The sequence below is a fragment of the Heterocephalus glaber genome, unplaced genomic scaffold (genome assembly GCF_053883595.1).
Source record: "Heterocephalus glaber isolate CG9 unplaced genomic scaffold, H.glaber_assembly_v1.0 deba00001538, whole genome shotgun sequence".
Lineage (NCBI taxonomy): Eukaryota > Metazoa > Chordata > Mammalia > Rodentia > Bathyergidae > Heterocephalus > Heterocephalus glaber.
This window is the reverse complement of record NW_028258333.1, coordinates 23,720,626-23,742,258: the sequence shown is the minus strand read 5'-3', so window position 1 is coordinate 23,742,258 and position 21,633 is coordinate 23,720,626. Positions and strand designations below refer to the sequence as shown.

At 34.6% G+C, this 21,633-nt stretch overlaps 1 protein-coding gene and 1 pseudogene across 2 annotated transcripts in view; one reads left to right on the top strand and one right to left on the bottom strand.

Moving 5' to 3' along the window:
* The window catches only part of Wdr70 (WD repeat domain 70), a 327,702-nt gene that overhangs the window by 255,356 nt on the left and 50,713 nt on the right, over positions 1-21,633 (bottom strand). For both annotated transcript variants that reach the window (XM_004848601.3, XM_013073525.3), the window contains exons 6-7: positions 9,824-9,883; positions 3,993-4,126 (exon numbers count right to left, since the gene is read on the bottom strand). In XM_004848601.3, the coding sequence (XP_004848658.2) occupies positions 3,993-4,126; positions 9,824-9,883 (194 nt within the window). The remainder of the gene's footprint in view (positions 1-3,992; positions 4,127-9,823; positions 9,884-21,633) is intronic.
* Positions 16,279-16,382, top strand: LOC147824517 (small nucleolar RNA SNORA51; annotated as a pseudogene).

The following is a 21,633-nucleotide window of genomic DNA, read 5'->3' as shown; positions in this document are numbered from 1 at the left end:
GAAATATCACCTATTGTTTAACATACTAAAGTTAGCAAGATAGAAGACAATTTATCAACTCAAGCTAAATCCACAGAAAATTTCTGTCTAGGACTATATATAAGTTTGCTAAAGTCAATCTGCCTCAGCCTTCCCAGTGCTGGAATTACAGGTGTGCACCACCATGCCCAGAAAATGGCTTCTAATGGTCGAACAAAGTCTGAGTACCATATTTAACAGGTTTTAAGTGAATAAGAATTTACTGCACATTCATTAAAATTTTAATTGGAACAAAACAAAGAATGAAAATTAATATTTTGTGTACTGAAATCAGAAGGTGAAATAATGATCCAACAAATTGTAACAAGAAAATTTAATGAAAAAATATATATGCACACATATTTTTATAACTTACTTTTTATTTTAAAATATATATTAAACTTAGTTGATTTTTGGGCTGGGGATTTAGCTCAGTGGTGCTGCCACCTGCCTTGCAAGCACAAGGTACCAAGTTTGATCCCTGGTACCAAAAAAAAAAAAAACCAGTGGATTTTTAGTGGTAGTTTTTCTGCTTTTGATCTTTTTAAAAATTTTATTGGTAAATTTTAGAGATAACATTCATCATAGGAAATTTGTACCTGTACATGACATACCTTGATTCTTCTTTTGCCATTCCCCTCCCTTTCCTTCAACCCCTTTTGCTTTCCTTATTTACAAAAGCTTTGTTTCCAGTTTTTCCCTTCTATTTTCTTTTCCTTTCCATCCTTTCCTCTTTCCCCCTCCAAAGTCCCCTTTCTCATTTGAACATTTCCTTCCTATTTCACAATATCTATTATTATACATTTTGTTCCTTATTTACCATTTCAGTTTCTCACACCAGAGAAAGCACCTCGTTACTATAGTAGATTGTGTGTGATAGATCTGGCCTCTTAAAGATAGGTTCAAGATATATACTAATACAGTAGCTACTCAGCCACATGTAGTTATTTAAGTTTTAATTAAAATTAAATTTTTAAAAATTCAGTTCCTTGGGGCCAGGGATTTAGCTCAGTGGTTCCGTGACCTGCCTCTCAAGCGGAAGGACCCGAGTTCAATCCCCAGTACCAAAAAAACCAAAAAAACAAAAAAATAGTTTCTTGGGATTAGTATTCAAAGGCCATCTGTACTATAGACAACTATATTGAGTAGTGAAGATACAGAATATCTCCATCAGCACAGAAAGTTCTATTGGACATATTGCTTGGTCACTAGACATCAAGGGTTGACCTCTGAATTACTTAATCCCAGGTTGAATGTAAAAGGAAATAGATAGCGGAGACAAAGTTTCTCACTTTTGGAAAGTGAAGATGAAGAAAAGAGGGAAGGTGAAACAAGAAAAAAAGAAAGAAAAAGATGGTCAGAAGGAATGAATGAGGTACTGGATTAGAATTAAAGAGATCAGTATAAATCATGTTGTTTAGCTAAATACAGATGCAGACAGACAGAGAACAATTAAAGACATACATACAGTATGCCAGTTGTCCCCAACCTTCTTGGCACCAGGGACCAGGTTCATGGAAAATAATTTTTCCATGGTTAGGACAAGGGGATAAGGAGGTTCAAGATAATTCAAGAGCATTACATTTATTGCATACTTTATTTCTATTACATTGTAATATATAATAAAAAAATTACACAACTCACCATAAAGCAGAATCAATGGGAACCCTGAGCTTATTTTCCTCAAACTATACAGTCCCATCTGGGGGTGGATGGGAAACAGTGACACCCGAAGTATGTTGCTTATGTTCAGTCTACTCTTGTTTTGGTTGCTGTCACTGCAGAAAACTCTGCTTCACAAAGATAGGATGATGGAAATGGCAGCAGGCTTTTCAATGTTTTTGTGGCAAACTCAGGATGTTCTGTCTTAGGTTTTAATCCACAACATATGGAAACTTGAAACTGTCTAAAACATACTTTTAAGGCTATCACCATTTGCCGTCTTAAGCAGTTGATTCTCTTCTAGCATGAACAAATTTGATTCATGGGGCTTATTCATAAACGGGTCGTGCATCCATTTCTTCCCAGTTCAGAGGTTTTTTTGTGGTTGGGCAATAATGATCAAACTGTTTGAAGGCTGATATAAGTGATGCTGGACTAGCTGGGAGAAAAAAAGGCTCTGGCTCAGCCCCTTTCAAAATCTCTGATAATGTTTGAAATAGGTCAAAAATCCCAATGTTCACTCTTCATCTCTATAATTCAAGTTTAGCTCTGAATGCAGCCACTTTGCCTGCCAACTTGAATACAGCTGTCATTATCCCCTGAAGTGACAGACTGAGTGCGTTAAGCAGGTTGAAAAAGTTATACAAGTAGGAAACTTTTGCGGTCCATTCTGTGTCACTAAAATGTGCTGCTAATGGTGACTGTTTTCCTAAAAGAAATCTCTGAAGTGGCTCTTATAACTGAAAAACTCTAGCTAGTGATCTACTGTTTGTAGCTTTTCTATAAATAAAAATATTCTAAAATTTCAAGTTTACCAAAGTCTTGAAATAGAAATTGGCTAGGGATTTAGCTCAGTGGTTTCACCACCTGCTGCGCAAGCACAAGGACCCAAGTTTGATCCCTGGTACCAAAAAAAAAAAAAAGAAATTGTCAGTATGGCCTTGATATTTCAACACAGAGATACAGGTGAAGGCATGCATATACATATATGTCTACATTTTCTACTTCTTTCCACTGAGAAAGTCAAGAAGCAATGATACCTCAATGTCAATGAGCACCCTATCGTCCAAATTTGATTTGTAAATACCATTCCCCCAAAAAGAGAGCTCCTTAGGAAAGTGCTAATTCTGGGACTTGGAAAGAAATCTACCAGGAAGCCTACCCCATGCTGTACAAAAACTAAGTAAGCTTTCAAAAGCAAATAAGGTCATGTCAAAATTATACACCAAGTAGGGACTGCCACTAGTCAAATCTGAGACAATTTAAATATCAAAAAAAGAATAATGATTGCAGTTGACTGAAACACATGAAAACTAAAATTATGATAAACACTGACACTGAAAAAAGAGAGCCAAGAAAGGAAAGAAAAAGCATCACAACCAGTAAGAGCAACAACTCATTTATCACCAAGAAAACTTAAGCTGAAAACAGGTAATCAAAATGAAACAACTAAGTATTTATCTTTCCTTCCCAGTAGGAACTGTATTTAAGGGTTATTTCTGTATTAATATCAGTTAATAAAAAAAGCTCTTCTTTTAGAGGAATAAATAAATGTAAATACAATAACCAAATCAGAAAATCAGCAATTTGTAACTCTTAATAAATGATTCATCCGGTAGGAATCGACAATGAGTGATAAACATATTAAATGAAAGAATGACAAATATCTGGATATTTACATGTAACCAAGGTATTTCCCTACAAAGTGCTTGCCTAAGTATAAAGTACTCATATTACACTGGAAAAATTATATGAAACCAACTTAATTTAGGAATCTATCTTAATTTCTAATCACTAAATAATGGAACAACTTGACAGTATATGCCACTTGATGCAATTCAATATGCGGTATGATCAAGCCTTTGGGCTTCTCTATACCATACCAAAAAAGAGATAAACAAGTTAAGTAGTACTATAAAAGATCAATATACTAGACCAGATATGGTCAAATATAGAAATAAGGGCATGACAAGTAGTAGCCACGTGTCAAGTCCTAGTTAGCTGATACAATGTTAGCTGACCATATTTGGACAGTGTAGCATGGGTCACTACTTGCATACTGACTCATCATACATCATACACAAGAATGTAATATACACACACACATACACATACACAGCACAGAGGGTTTTAAAATAAATGAAGCAAGGAACAGTTTCTAAAGAAACATTTTTTTAAAAAATACACGACAGAAAATGCCTTTAAAACATAGGTTAATGAAACTAAATTTTGATACAAATAATGATAGATAGAATTCAAATAACAATAGTACTGTCTCCAAATATGAAGATATTAAGTAAGTGAATACATACCACTCACAGGGCTGCAGCGATCGAAAAGCCTTGAAAGACGCATCCATTCCAGCAAAATCCCAAAACTTAACATCGTAGTCATATCCCCCAGTCACCAAACGGGCACCTGAGGGATCTAGACCCAGAGCAGACACCTGTTAAAAAAAAAAAAAAAAGAAAGAACTGGAGACAAACAACTTACAGTCTGTTATTAACCTCATTTCCACTTCTTAACCCCATCCCCTAACCTAAAGGCACTAGACGCACAGAGTATCAACTGTTTTTTCTTCTGAAAAGTAGGAATAGGGCCAGGGATTTAGCTCAGTGGTTCTGCCCCCTGCCCCCACAAGCACAAGGTCAGGAGTTCGATCCCTGGTACCAAAAAAAAAGTAGGAATGGTCAGCAGCTTCTATATAATTTGATTGGGTTAATATGAGTATTATTTCTTTTGAAATAAAAAATATTTTAGGCTAAATTTTTAAATATTTTTAAATTAATTTAATATTTTAAATGTTTTTAAATTGATATTTTATCCCATCTTATCAACCATGTACTCAGAACAGCTATCACTATAATTTTATATGATAAACTACACTGCTTTAGTAAGTATAGAAAGTAGAAACTAGTAAATATTTCGAGGAAAGAAAGAGGACTAATCTTACAAATAATTAAGCTTTCCTAATACACAATATTGAGCAAGCTTTTTAAGATAATTAAACCACAACTGAATGAATAACATAGAAGGGGGAAAAAAAAAAGAAACAGATCAAATGAATCAAAAATCACCAAAATGGGCTAGTGGGGTATAGCTGAGTGGTAGAGTTTTGGCCTACCATATAGAAGGCCTTGCATTCAATTCTCAGCATACGTAGATAAATGAATAAATAAATAAAGCAACGCCAATGAGTATTTTTTGAAATCTACTTAACAAAATAAGACAAAGTAAAACTTCTTATGCATATAGCTGAATGACTCAAGTATATTCACTTTAAACATATGTAAAGCTCAATTTATAACTGATTGTAATAGCACTTATAAGTATCCATAAAATATTTGCTTTCCTTGTGAATGTTCATAGGTCCAATTTACATATGCATTCCCAATGTGTAACTTACTATTTCTGAGCTACATTTAACCTTCTGTCAAAGCAGGAAGTCCCCAGACCTACTGCCCTCTCAGAAAGAAAGAACTGCATTAGGCATTTTTTAGTGTGATTATCATACTTACGAGACAGTTAAAAGATCAAAGTTTTATATAAACAAAATGTCCATAAATCAACCAGACATGAAATGTAATTATTATAATTACTATAATTACAGTGACAAAATAAATTAAGCTCATCTTAATCAAGACCTGCAAACACTGATTACAGAATGTAAAGGAATTATATATAAATAATAACTTATTATGTTAAAATTAGATATGGACTCTAAAGGTATTAAAACATACAAATGAGAACAAGTCTTTTTTTATGACTGAACAATCTCTTTAAATAAAAAACAATAAAAAATAAAAACAAATGAAAAGGTCCGGGGATTTAGCTCAGTGGTTTCACTGCCTGTTGCGCAAGGGCAAGGACCCAAGTTCGATCCCCGGTACCAAAAACAAAAAAACAAACCCACTGGGCCTGGGATTTAGCTCAGTGGTTTCGCCGCCTGCTGCGCAAGCGCAAGGACCCGAGTTCAATCCCCAGTACCAAAAAAACCAAAACAAAACAGTTTAGAAAATTAAGTGACTTCTGCTGTCACCACTAACAAACTCATTTGCCTCCATGCTCATTATGCTGCCCTCCTTCTCTCCCATTACAATTAAAGAAGTGTCCTTTCTCTTGATAGGCTAATCTCAACAGTGTTCGATCCACTCAACACAATTTGAAACTGTAAATTCATTTGTGGCTCCTGTCTTCAGTGCCTGTCCTCTCCTCAAGAGTGTAAGCTCTAGTCATAGACCATGTCTTGGTCAGCACAGTGCCTATCACAAAATAGAAACTCTAGTAAATGTTTCAAGGAAAGAGGACTAAAAATTTTTAAATCTTATATAACACAAATATCAATGCAGTCTGACCAATATAAGATAATTCTTCTCTACCCAAGAAAGAACAACAGAATAAATCTCTAAGTTGACTGTTCTTTTAAGGGCAGAAAAGACACGGCAAGTTCTACAGCAAAGTGACAAAACAATGTTTTCAGTGTCAGCATTCTGAAGTTTCGGGGTGTCTACTATTGCTTATATTCATTATTCATGAAAAAGGTATGAAAGGCAATGAATATGACAAAAAACAGAGCTTAGGGAGGAAAAAATACTCTCCCCTAGTTAGAGAATGAAAGTCCTTCCAAAGATTAGCTAAACCACAATTCTCACTTCTATGTTCTCAAGAGTTGAAGAACACAGGAAGTCTAGTTAATTCTCAGGTGCATTTTAACCAGAAAATAAGGAACTGTATAATATAAATGTTGCCCTAAAACAAAAAGTTGTTCAGAAGTGAACGAATATCTTAACTTACATAAATGAATGAAATCTAGTATCAAAATATTCTATAATTACTTTTGACCAAGAAATAAAATATTTTAAACTTTTTTTTAATATCAGATCACGCAAAAATAAGTTTCCAGTTCCTGAGAAAGAGCATAATTTCAATACTGACCTTTATATTGAAAGTGGGGTTTTTTTTGGTACGGGGGATCGAACTCAGGACCTTGTGAGGCAGGCAGAGAAACTACTGAGCTAAAGCCCCAGCCCTTGAAAGTGTTTTTATATTTTCCTTCTTTCAATAAGCTTTAGACCGTAGTCCATAATTAGATAATTTAATTGGTCTCATAGTACATTAACTATATAAGTATTTCAAGTACACCTGAGTTTCTCCTGTAATTATAAATTCTTTATAAAATGTTTTAAATATTTCTAAAATTTTAAGTGGTTACAAAACCACAGTTCTGGTTTTGCTTACATAGGAAGTCCTAGGAATCTTTGGACTCACTACAAAGCATTAATCTTCTAATGTTTTTAACCCAAACTCTGAAAGAACTCCTTATTGAATTTGCACTTATTAATATTTCAGGTTTTTCTTGTGGGATTCCCAAAAGCATCCATTTTAACTATTTCCATTTTTTACTATTGAAGTAAATTAAAACTGAGGCAATGTATATAAGTAGAGAAAAATGTATGAGCATGAGCACCTATATCAAAAAAGAAAAAAAAAACCCTCAAATCAATAACTTTCAGTCTTTAAAATCTTCCAAAACCCAAAGCAAGCAGAAGGAAACTATTTATGTAGAACAGAGTAAAAAAGTGAAATAATTTTTTAAACAACAACAAAAAATTAACAAGACCAAAAGTTGGTCTTTTAAAATTTTCAACAAAATTGAGAAACTTTTATTTAGTATAGCTAAGCAAATAAGAAAGACTTACTCATGTCAGGAACAAAAAGAGGACTCACTCCTGACCTTATTGAAATTTAAAAGATTATAAGAAATTTCTTATACTGTATATCGACCAATTAGATAAATGAAATGACAAATTCTTTTTATTTTCATTAAGTTTATTGGTGCATTTTTGGTATACAATATGATGACATTCATCATTAGGGATTTGTACCTTTATGTGATATATCTTGGTTCTTCATTTCTTTTTTTTGTTGCTTTTTTTTTTTTTTGGTTACCAGGGATCAAACTCTGGTCCTTGAGCTTGCAGGGCAGGCTGCAGAACCACTGAGCTAAACCCCTGGCCCCTTACATTTATCATTTCTTTCTTTTTTTTTTTTTCCCCTATTCCCCTGCCCGCCCTTCAACCCCTCCCTATTTACACAGACTTTGTTTCTATTTTTTCGTTTTCTCATATTTTTTCCTTTCCCTTCTTTCCTTTCCCCCACTCCTCCCACTTCTTTCTCCCCTTTAGACCTTTTCATCCTATTTCACATTATCTATTGTTTCTCACAACAGAAACTATTCGGTATATACACATTTGTGTCCTATTTATTTCATTTAAGAGTATGGTCTCCTCCTGAGACCAGCCACTGGCCTCCATTGTTAGAAAATTCAATGGCATTGACACAGCCAAAGTGGCCAAGGAGGTCCTTCTTTTAGAGGTTTCTGCAGCCCAGCCAGTGTCTCCTCTGAAAGTCCTGAGGAGGGTGTACCCATGCAAGCCCCACTGGGACAAGAAGCCCACCACTGACCTCATGCTGTCTCCCTCACACCCTCCCTCCCTGATTCCATTTAAAACAACAGTGCCAACTGCCTCACAAGCACAAGGTCCAAGTTCAATCCCCGGTATGGAAAAAAAAAAAAGGTCAGGGATTTAGCTCAGTGGTTCCACTGCCTGCCTCACAAGCACAAGGTCCTGAGTTCAATCCCCGGTACCAAAAAAACCCCCAAAAACAGTAAACCCATTATATTTGAGAAATACTTTCATGAAAATATTTTCAAAAGAAAATATTTTGTTGAATTATATTGTTTTTAGATCCCTATACATCAGTCTTACCATTTGTGTCATTTCTAGGTCTACCTCAATGTTTTCTTTCTCATTATGGAATATATGCCTTATATCTATCCTTACATGAGAGATTTAGACAAAGGGACTTTTGTTGAAAAGGGAAAGTAATATAATTTTATTCTTTCATTTCATATGCACATTTCATTCATTCAAACTACCACTTTTTTAATGATTTTTCCAGTAAGATATAATGATTTCATCTTCTATTTTAAATATTTTATATTGTTTATCCTTAAGTAACATAAGTAAACAGAATATAAAAATATACCCTATGGAAGACTGGGAATATGGTTTCAGAAGATCATATACCAAGAAGACCCCTACTGGGAAAAGTAAGGAAAGATCAATAAGGAAATTGAATTCAGATGAGAAATTGAATAATGAGTATGTGAGAGAAAGAAATTAAATAAAGAGGGAATGCGCTTGGTGTATATTACATGTAAGGAGAAGCTTTAGTTATCTTTGCTTATATTGAGACCAACCCAAAGGGCCTTTAGTCTGGGGAGGTAGGACCCAGAGCTAACTTCCCCATCATTTTGGATCAAACACACTGCATCATTCTGGATCTGATTACACAGACTCAGGATGGCCTCTGTAAGCAAGTTAACTGTCAAGGGAGGAAATAAGCAGCCATATGTGGATATTTTCACAAATCACATGGCAGAATGGGAGACTCAAATCATAGTTTCTTTTGTCTAAAGGTATAAAAGAAGGTTTAATGAAGAAGGAAGAGGGCTTTGTTAGAGTAAACAATAAAGATTCTAAAATTTAAAAAAATATACCTTATAAGCTTAGTAATATAATCTTTTTTTTTTTTTTTGGTACCGGGGATCAAACTTGGGTCCTTGCGCTTACGCGGCAGGCGGTGAAACCACTGAGCAAAATCCCTGGCCCAGTAATACAATCTTAAAGCAATACAATCACCACACAAGATTCATTTCTTTTCTCAACATTCATTCATAAAGTGAAGAAATTTGTACCTTTTATGAATACAGTACAGAAATAGAGCTAAGAGTAATGAGAAATTTAAAAACTACTCTCTTAAAAACAAAACTATATTTGAGTTTCATTTCTCTTCATTTGTAATGTTCCTATATTAAAGAGAGGTTTTCAAAAAGCCAACAATAACACTGACAGTGTATTCCCACTGTACATAAAAGATAATGGCTATTTTCATTAAACATAAAAATTAAATCTCTTTTTAATGTTTAAAATTATTATGACATCAGTTGATTTTGTAATTAACCTTAAAAAGTATCTCAAAAAATAAAAATAAATAAAATTTTTAAAGTATCTCATTAGTTCAATTTTCCATCAAAGCCCTATTATCACAAGAAAAGAAACAAGTTTTTAAAACTTACTGTTTTAGTGCCATGCTTCAGTGTTATCTCATGTGAGTCGGGAATCTTTTGGACAGGATTCTGAAACAGGAAAGTCCATGACATAAATGACTAAAATAGTGTATTTGAGTTAAACTATATATCACATTCTGAGGAAATACAGTTTTTAAAAACTACATCACTGGCTTTTTAACGCACTTAAATAGTAAAATAAAATGTGAAGACATCTTTTGTCTGTTCTTCTAGATAAACCACAATTTATCTTTTTTAGCTGATTTTAAATTCTAAAAAGAAATACCTAAGAGAGCATTTGGGTAGCATGAGAGGCCCTTGGTTAAATCCATGCTACCACAAAAGAAAAACACAAAGTAAGAAACTCTAGGTTGTATAAAATTCTTCCCTATTGTTAACATAAACTTTTAACTTAATCTAAAAGTAAATAAGTAGTTGCTGATAATACAATTCTTAAAAGAGATACTAGGATTTTTCTTTCCTTAAAGTCACTGATTATGGAAATCAAAACAGAACATCAAGGGCTGAGAATGTAGCTAAGTAGTAGAGCATTAGAGGAACCCCAGGCTGATACAAGCACCACAAAGAAAAAACAACACTCCCCCCACAAAAGAATATCAAAAATTTTTGAAATACAGGAAAATGATTCTCCATGTATTATTTTTATTTTTTTAATTTACCAGATTCAATTTAATTCTTACAGTCTTCAATTCAAGAGAAATTTCAAGTTGGTGTTTTGCTTCAACTACTTGATAATATTGCTCTTCTTTTTTTCTTAACTGTTCTTTAATTTTTTCATAAAACTGATCAACATTTCTTCTCTTCGCCTCTTCTGGTTGTAAGACAAATCGTAAATTGCCAAGTTCACCTTCTCGATGTAGTTTCTCATGTTCTAACTGTGATTTCACTTCTTTTGTTTCTGTTAGTTCCTTCTGTAGTGTTCTAACCTTATTTTCCAATTTTTTAGTTTTCCCTATAAGTAGTTCATCATGATCTTTTTTAAGCTCTATTGATGTTTCATACGAATGTAACGCCTTCCATATTTTTAATACACTAACAGAACCTTTGCATTCCACTGTAAATTGTTTAAGTAGCAGCAGCATATTCTCTTACTCAGAAAATCACACAAAGATAATCATAAACTGAAAGAAATTAAATTTGGATACCACTTACCATATTTCAAAATTAAAAATTATTTTAAAGATACTATAGCCTATGATTTAAAATAATAATTATAAATTTTCCCTAAAAATAATTGTTTTTTGGAATCCCACATCCAAAATATTAAAAGCTCTCTTTTTATTTGTACTTGGGCACATCTTCCAGTATTCTGCACTTAATTTCTGACAGACAACAAAACTGTCATAAGGTAGCTATGTACTTTTTAACCCTTAAAGGTTAAAAAAAAAAAAATCACAAAACCTGCTCTGAAAGTGTACAAATAAGAAACTCAAGCCAGGCACAGTGGTGCAGGGCTGCAACCCCAGCACTCTGGGAGATGGAAGCAGGAGGACCCCATGTTTTAGTCCAGCTTAGGCAACTTAGAGACTTAGCCAGACCCTTTCTCAAAACAAGGGGGAGGGGGAGTACAGTGCAATCATAGTGGGTTCAATCAAAGGAGAAGAGCAGGCAGGTAAGAAGGAAGAGAAGGAGGACATGGATAAAGAGGAAAAGGAGAAGGAGGAAGAGGAGAATCATTCGCTAATTCACTGTTTCAATAGCATTTTAAAGTCAGATTATACCAGGTGCTAGGTGAGATTAAACTCATCCCTCCTCCCAAGAAGTATATGGATTAAGAAATAGACATTGGTGGTCTAAGATGCCTGCCTGCCAAGCCATCATGCCTTGCAGCCACCTGGTTATGGACTGAAACCTCTACAAACTTTTCAAAGTTTCAGGCCTTGAGGAGGCTTCTGGCCCCTCAAACCTCCCCCCTCAGCACAGAGGAGGTGAGCCACTCCCAGCACCCAGGAGGAGGCATCCAGGCCACCGTTCTACCCCCTCAGCACAGAGAAGGTAAGCCACACAGGCGACAGCAACACCTCCCCCTCCCCGTCAAAATGAGAAGACACGTAAACAAGTCTCAAAACCAGACTTCCAGATCAGCTAAAGCAACCCCAAAGGGAAATAAGATGGAACAATCTGATACTCAACCACCTGGACTCCCTGAACTGGCAACAAAAGAGGATCTGGAAAAAATAAAATCAGAAGTAATTTCTGAGATAATGGCAGGGATTGTGCCCATAGTGAAAGACATGATTAATAAATCTAGAGAGGACACAGATTTTAAAAAAAAGAGGAATTGAGGAACATGAGGGAATCCCAATATAGGAAACAAATGGAACCCATAAAACAGATGCAAACAGATTTAAAGGAGATTAAAAACTCCATTAAAGTCTATGCAGCAGAATGAGCCAATGTGAGGACAGAATTTCAAATATAGAAGGCAAGATTGCAATTAATGACCAGGAGAAGAAAAATTGCTTCAAAATTAGAAGGGACAACAAGAAATCAATCCAGCAGCTCCTAGATGATGCAAAGGAAGAATAACATAAGACTGATCGGAGTCAACAATGAAACAGGAGAGAGTGCAGACAACATAAAAAAAAAAACTGTTCCCAGAAGTGATGGCAGAAAATTTCCCAAGCAGGGGAAGAACTTGACATTCAGATAAGTGAGGCATATAGGACTCCAAATAGCCTTGATCAAAAAAAGTGTACACACAGGCATATAATTGTTAAGATTCCAGAAACCCAACAGATGAACAAAGTTCTAAAGGCAGTTAGAGAAAAGAAACAAATCACATACAAAGGAAAGCCCATCAGAATCACAGCAGACTTCTCAACACAAACCCTCAAGGCAAGAAGAGTGATGTATTTCAAGCCCTAAAGGAAAACAGCCTCCAATCCAGATTGATGTACCCTGTAAAACTATCTTTCAAAATTGATGGAGAAACAAGATACTTTCATGACAAAGAGCACCTTAGGAACTTCATGAATACCAAACCAGCACTCCAAAATATTTTAGACAATATCCTAGGAAAACACAACGAGGATCTCAACCCCAGGAAGCCCAGCAGAATGAATCTGCTGGGCATAACAAGAAATTAAACACAAAGGGGAAGAATACAACAAAAAGAAAAAGTCATGACAATGACAAGTCAATATGCATCAGTTATAACCATCAATGTTAATGGTCTCAATTCACCAATCAAAAGAAATAGACTGGCAGAATGGGTCAAGAAGCAAGATCCAACAATATGCTGCACACTAGACACAGACTTGTTTCAAAAAGAAACTCATAGACTGAAAGTTAAAGGGTGGGAAACAATACTCCGTGTGACAAGAACCCGAAAAAAAGCAGTAGTAGCTATCCTCTATGCAGATCAAGTGGATTTCAAATCAATATCTGAAACACTTCTGGTCCCAAGAATTTCAGATAAGAGATAGTCATCTTGTATGTATGAATCTATTGTGAACATGTGTTTTCATTCCTCTTAAGTAAAAACTTAAGAACAGAACTGTTGGTTCTTAACAGTAATACGAGAAATTTCTATGTTGTTTTCCAAAATGATTTTATCATTTTACATTCACATTAGAAGTATTAGAAAGTTCTAACTGGTTCACATCTAAGCTGACATTTGTTCTGTTAAAACTTTTAACTTCATCTCCCTAATAAGTGTATAATATGATCTTGTTATTTTACTGACTAGTATTTTTCTGATTCTAGTGTTGCACACCTTTCCTTGTGCTGTACTGGCTATTTATCATCTTCTTTTGTCTACTTTTTAACTGGGTTGTCTATTAATGAGCTGTAAGAGTTCTTTATATATTCTGGTCATAGGTTATATGCATTATAAATATGGTCTGTTTAAAGACTACTTTTCATTTTCTTAACGATGTCTTTTAAAGTTCTAAATTTTGACGGAATCTCATTTATCAATTTTTTTCTTTTATGCATCATGTTTTTTGTATCCTAGGAAATTCTTGACTACCCTAAATTCATGAACATTTTCCCTTATAATTTCTTCTTAAAGTTTTATAGTTTTAGTCCTTCATATTTAGGTTCATAGATTCTTTCAAGTTATTTTTATGTATGGAAATAAGGGGTTGAGGTTAATTTTTTACATACAGATAACAAGTGTTCTAGTACCATTTGCTGAAAACACTATCTTTTCCTCTACTCTTGAGTTGAGCTTATGTTCTATAAAATGTTAACATTAAATAATCTTTTAAAAGTCAGTCGACCATATATGTGTGGTTCTATTTCTAGATTCTGTTTTATTCCAATGATCTATATGTCTTTCCTTACACCAACACTGCCTTGATTACTGTAGCTTTAGAGGAAGTCTTAAAATTAGGTAATAAATATCTTCCAACACTGTTTTTTTTTCTTTTTACTTTTCTAGGTCCTTTATACTCCTACATAACTTTCAAATTTCAGCCAATTCTTCATTTATAGCAAGTATACACAGACCTGAATTTTTATATATACCTTGTGTTTTCTAATCCTGCTAAATTCAAATACAAGTTCTAGGGGCTCCTAGAGATTTCTTAGTATTTTCTCTGTAGATGATCATTTCATCTACATATAAAGGTTTTACTTCTACCTTGCCAATCCTAAACTATTTGTTTCTTTTTATTGCCAGATTACTTTGGTTTGGGCCTATGTTTCAAAGTTTAATGGACAAAGGAAAAGCAGGCATATATGCCCTTGTTCCCCACATTAGGGAGAAAGCATTGTATCTTTTCCATTCATATAAGGCATTTTTGCTAGAAGTATGGACTACATGTCTTTTATCTGTTGAGAAGGTTCTATTCTACTTCCAGTCTCCTGATAGCTTTTACCATGAACAGCTGTAGAATTTAGTCCACTACTTTTTCTCCAACTAGTGACAGGTTCATATGGCTTTTTCCTTTCTTCTGTTAAAATGATGACTTATGGGGGTGGATCTTCCAAAGCTGAACCAACACTGCCATCCCTATAATGAAACCACTTACTACATACTGCCAGATCTGACTTCTAATAGTTTGTTTTGTTAAAGAAATTTTTAACTATGTTCATACTTTTTTCTATTATCTTTATCCAGTTTTAGTATTAGCACAGTGTTGATTTCCTAAAATGAAGGGAGAAGTGTTCCTTTTTTCTGCTTTAAATGTTTGATATAATTCATCAGTTAAAATGTCTATGAGCCTGTTGTTGTCATATAGGTAGGTTTCCAAGCTGGGAATTTACTTTCTTTGATAGGTGCTATTCAAATTTTGCTATTTCTTCCAGTCAGTTTCATTAATTTGTCTTCCAAGGTAATTCCTAGAAATTGTCAAATTTATTTCAAAAAATATTTTTGTAATATGCTTCCTATATCCTTTGTAATTCGGTAAAACCTCTGGTAATGTCCTCTAAATTGTGATACTGTACTTAAAACAATGTATAATTGATATTGTGTAATAGGAAGAAAAGGTCTAAAGGAGTAGAGGAAGTGGGAGGGGGAGGGGTAAGGAAAGACGGGAAAAGAAAAAATATGAGAAAAGGAAAAAAATGGAAACAAAGTCTTTGCAAATAGGGAAGGGTGGAGGTGGTGAAGGGAGGGCAGGGGAAGAGGAAAAATAAGAACCAAGATACTCATCTAAAGGTACAAGATCCCAATGATGAATGTAACTGTATTTTACACCTAAAATGTACCAATAAACTTAATGGGAAAAAAAAAAGAAATAGGCATTGGTGACTCTTAATTCAGTACAACAAATGCTATAGCAGACAGGAGTACAAACAAAATCTTGAGGAATAGTGAAAAGGGATGCATACATGACAAACTGTAAGTCACATGCTGGGCATGGTGGCCCCAGCTCTCTGGAGGCTGAGGCAGGAAGATTGCTGCAAGTTCAAGACCAGCCTGGGCTACACATACTGAGTTCAAGGCCAGCCTGAACTACATAGCAAGACCCTGTCTCAAAAAAAGACCAAAAACAGACAAATAAAAAGAAGTCACAGTGATCATTGGAAGATATTTCATTGTTTATTCAGATCTTCATTGCCCAAGAGCAAATTAATTAAACTAAAATTCATGCCTGTCACAAATTCAAAATTTTACAAACTACTTTAACTAAAATGTGAAATTTGGAGCCGGGGTTAGCTCAGTGGTTCTGTTGCCTGCCCTGTAAGCGCAAGGACCCCAGTTCGATCCCCAGTACCAAAAAATAAAAAAATAAAATAAAATGTGAAATCTAACATTCATTCTTTTATAACCAAGCAAAGTATTTCCTATATTAAAACCAAACATTTGGGAGCAGAGGGGGCTTGAGGGGAGAGGGGACATGGGAAAAAAAGGGGTGGGATGTATCATGTACAGGTGCAAATTTCCTATGATATCATTATGCATGCCTAAAATGTACCAATAAATGTTGTGCTATAAAAAACAAAGAAAAAAAGTTAACCATAGGAAGAGAATGAAGGAAAAAAAAACAAGCCTTCTGGCTGCATAAAAAGAGAAAGCAGACTAAGCCTACCCCTATATACACCTCAGCCCAGGCCTCACGCATGGTCTGTATTATGATGTAAGGACACAGAGTTAAGGAAAAACTTAAAACAAAAATTACTGATACCCACTATGTTGACTACCTACCACAGTAGTCCCTCTTTCTTTGCAATCAACATTTTCCAAACTAAGAATCTGAGAGGTTACAATAATCCATTACCACCACAGATTAGTGAAAGAAATTATGAATCACGGGAAGGCCTTGAACAGGAATAAACAGCTGGAAATTTTTCAATTTATTTCAAGACAAAAATATATATAGTTAACTATATTGTAGAAGTATAGCATGTATCTATTTCAGAGATGTCAATATCCCAAAACAAATTTCAAAATAATTTAAAAGTTAAACAAATGAATTTTGGACTACCCTTATATTGAATTACCTAAGACATTACTCCCTTTTCCCTTGACAGTTGACAATAGTTGTAAGCAATGAAAGCTAATTTAAAAGTGCTAAGCATTCTTGCAAAAACCAGGAGAGTAGTTGAAATGTTTCACTTAGAATAATCTATTATAGTCTGTGCTTCATTTCATAACTAATTACTTTTTCATCAAGCAGCAAATAAAAATACTGTCACATTAAAGCTGGAATGAAAATTATTTAATTCAATGCAAAATGTGCCTATATATAGACAATTTCTAATATTTAAAGAAAAAACAAACACAGAACTTCATGTTTACATTAGGAGTGAATTAAATGTTTAAGTAAATGTTGTTTATATTTAAAATCAAAGTTTTACTGGAAATGACATAGGACATAACTCATAAAAAGCCCATATAATTGGCAAAACTAAATCATCTAAAATAGTAGCAATCTATCTTTTGGTAGCGTATCACTTGATGGTGACTGTTCTTTTTCCAGAACTTTTACTAATGACTTTTTGAAATATGACCTAGTGTGAAATTTGCCATAACAGTAAAATATTTTCAACATTTTCCTGCCAAGGAACATCACAAACTACAGGACTTTAATGAAGTAATTTATTACCAGAATTCATAACAAAAGCCACAGTCTTAATGGAAGAGAGAAAAAGATACCACATTTTGTTTTGGTTTGGTTCTAAATACCAACCAAAGGATTATTTCCTAGGCTCTTTGGTCTAGCCTCAATAATAACAGTGATAGTAAACATATCTCAAATAACATGAGCAGTTCTATTTGATTAACAGTTTCACAAGACTTGTTTCTGAACAATCATTCTGGCAGAGGCATAAATTAAGAAGTTGTATGTGTATACTGCTGTAAGCCATAATAAAGCCTACCCAGTAATAATGATCTGCCACAAAGTTGCTACTAGTAGTTAGGGAAAGAGAATGAAGAATACCAAGAAGAAGCTATGAAAATGAACACTACTTTCTCCAAGAAATCATTTAGGTGACAGTGAAGGCTACTACCCCAGAAGGTAGCTGGTTCCTCATGCCAGTAGCCCAGATGGGTGGAAGCAAAAAAAATCACACTAATACTAATATTACTAGTACTACTATTACTAGTAATTTTACCAGTAATATTACTAATATTACTACTGTTAATAATAATAATAATAGACATGAAGAGGAAAAATAGATCTCCATGCCACCTCCACTAAAGTTCCACTTCTCTAGGGCCTAACTGTTCCGTATTCTGAGAAGTCCTGTGCTAGCTTTACTTCTAGAGAAGGAGGAAAACTGCCTTTTGGGAGACAACAATCCACCTGAGCTTCAATCCCAATTCCAATAGACTCAGTTGGAAGCCTTTCAAACTATAGGTCTTAGGAGGTGCCTCAGAAATAAGACTTCTTCCCAAAGATTTACATTACACACTGACTTGTGACACAACAACTTGTTAATTCTCTTCTAGTCTTCCTTTGGGTCAGGGGCTATAACTTAGCTTTGGACAGAGAGCTTTGGGTAGTGGAACCAGAAGCAAGGAAAAAGAAAGAAGATTAAGATTATTTAGTCTGTGTGTTGAGGATTTGGAGTAATGAGGCCTGGGTTCAGACCTAGGTTTTCCCATTTGTTAGGTATGTGGCCTTAACTCAGTAGTTCTCAAGCAGGAAGAGTTTTGCCCTCCAGAGGAAATTTCTCAAGTTCTGAAGGCATTTTTTCATAACTTCAACTAGAGGAAGAGTTAATGGCTGCTAAAAATCCAATAGTATACAAGACAGTGTCCACTCCCCCATACAAGAAAGATTTATTTGGTCTAAAATGTCAATCACAGGCTAGGGATTTAGCTTAGTGGTTCTGCCGCCTGCCTCGCAAGCGCAAGGTCCTGAGTTTGATCCCTGGTACCAAAAATAAAATTAAAATAAAATAAAATATCAATCACATTGAGGTTTAAAAAACGATAATTTTTAAACAAAATTTTTAACAATTTTTTTAGCTTTAGTTTAAATATCTTTTAAATAGAGGCAATGGTACTAACAACTTCCCATGACTTTAACTTGGACCAAAAGAGTGTATATGTGTGTGTGTATATATTACATCTAAATATATAATATATATATAATATATATAAAATATATATATATATATATGTAAAATGGATTCAAAACTGAAAGTTCATCCCGTACCTTCTGGTTTGCACAATATTTGGCTCTAATTTGAACTGAATTACACTTCTCTTCTAAGTCTCAAAACAGCTCCCCCAAGAAACCTCTTTCCATGCTCAACGACTTAAGATGATTAGCTGTCCTCCTGTCCCCAATCCTTCCTGCTTCACACGCACATACTCTCAACCAAGACCTGACACAAACTATTGCTGTAATAGTGAGCATGAAGTCTATGCTTTCTAACAGTTTTTCAGCTATAAAATCATCTGTATTTTAAGACTTTAGGAAAAAGAAATCTATTTCTTGATTGATGAAATAGATATTACAGAGGCAGATTTCTGTGTCTGGATGCACTGTGGTCTAAACATATTGAGACCTTACTAATTAAATTCTGAGCAATATTCCATGAATTTCTTTCTACCAAGATTTGTTTATCCATTGATTAAAAGATGAATCTCCATTCTTATTCTCTAATTTTCACCTAGGAAAACACATACCACATAGTAAAAGGCTAAAAAAAAGTAAATATTGAGAAATACTGTGGTACTGTATATAGCTATTTAATGTTAAAGGACTAGACTTCTGCTTCTGGGTAGATAGGCCTAGATGTATTTTTTTCCTAATCCTCCTCATATGGACAGCTAAACCTGGGATAATATACAAAACAAAAATGAGAGTCTAAAAAATGGACAGAAGGCAAACTGGCTAGAGAGCTTAGGATATGGGGAACACCTCAATGGTAAATTCCCTTTATTTACTCTTTATCTCATATATCACAGATTTAAGGCTAAAAATGACATTAACCCAAAATGCCACTGGCACTGACAAAAAAAGCCCTAACAAAGGCCTACTCTCTCTAGCCGAAGGACCAGGAAATATACATGTACCTACTCCTCACAATGAAAGCAATGATTACATACTGTAAACATGTACCAGTATACCAAAAAAAAAAACAAAACATGGAGACCTGAAGGAAGTAGCACAATATTTTTAAGTATAAAAGAAAAAGCCAGCTGTGGTACTGCATGCCTATAGTGCCAGCATTCAGAAGGCTGAGACAGGAGGATCACTGTGAGCTATGGGCCAGCCTGGGCTACATAGCAAGACCCTCCCTCAAAAAAAAAAGTTATAGAATCCTATAACCAAAGAAAATATCCTTCAGGAATAAAGGAAAAATATAAAAACTAAGAGAACTGTCAACAGCAAACATACCCAAAAAGTATGGTTAAAGGAAGTTTTCTGAACAAAAAGGAGAAGGAAGGAAGGAAGGAAGGAAGGAAGAAGGTAAAAGAATAAGCAAATATGTCAATAAATATAATATGTTTTCCTCCTATGCTTGAACTGAAAATTTGTCTTTATTGAAGCATAAATTATAAAATTCTCTAGTATGGATCTAAGGCTATGCATAGGAAATATTTAAAATAACAATGTTATACATAGAGAAGAACAAAGGAATGCAAAAGAAGGTGAGATCTCTATATTTACTGAAACAAAATGACACATATGAGGAATTATCTACATTTAAATGTAAAACTTAGAGCAAGCACTAGAAAACCCAAAGAGGTAAACTCAAATACACTATCGTCAGATATAGTCAAGTGATTGTGACCAGGGTGCCAAAAAGATAGTCTTTTCAATAAATAGTGTTGGGAAAACTGAAAACCCACATGCAAAAGAATAAAGGTGTACCCTTACCTTATACCATATAAAAATATTAACTCAAAATTGATCAAAAACCTGAATGTAAGAGTTAAAACTCTAGAAATATTAAAAATAAAACAGAAAAAAAAGAGGGTAAGTTTCATGACATTGAATATGACAATGAATTTTTGGATCTGACATGAAAAACACAGGCAACCAAAAAAATAAGATACAGGCTTCATCAAAATTAAAGAGTTTTGGAGCCGGGGATTTAGCTCACTGGCACTGCGCCTACCTCGCAAGCACAAGATCCTGAGTTCAATCCCCAGTACTGGAAAAAAAAAAAAAATTAAAGATTTTTGTGCATCAAAGGACAATATCAAGAAAATGAAGTAGATATCCAAAGAATGAGGGAAATGTTTTTCAAATCATATTTCTAGTAACAGGTTAATATCAAAAATATACAAAGAATTTCTACATCTCAATGACAAAAAAAAAAATTCAACAATGGACTTGAAGAGGCATTTTTCCAAAGAGATATAAAACAATTTATATGCACATGAAAAGATGCTCAACATCATTAATTATTACGGCTTGAAAGAAGACTTCCCCAAAGGCCTCAAGAGCTCATAAGTGGGACTTTTGGAAGGTGACTGAATCATGGGGGCAACACAGCTAACCTGCAGTTGGGAGGTGGGACCTGGGCAGAAAAGGCAAGTCACTGGAGTGAGGGCATGACCTGAAAGGGTTACCATCCTCCCTGCGTTCTCCCTTCTCTCTGCTCCCTGACCACTATGACAGCAACAGCCTTTCCTCTACCAGGGCCATGTAGTATTCTGTTTTCAGTGTTGGAGCCATATGGGATACAGACTGAAAATTCTGAAACTGTAAGCCAAAATAAGCCTCTCCTCCTTTAAATTGTAGGTGTCAGGTATTTTGTCTCAGTGACAAGCCAAGTGATAGGACACCAATCATTAAGAAAATGATAATCAAAATCACAGTGCAATAATACTTCATACTCATCAGGATAGCTATGATTTAAAACTGCAACAACAACAAAAAATAACAAATATGGTCAGGGAAGAAACTGGGACCATTGCATATGGTTGATGAGAG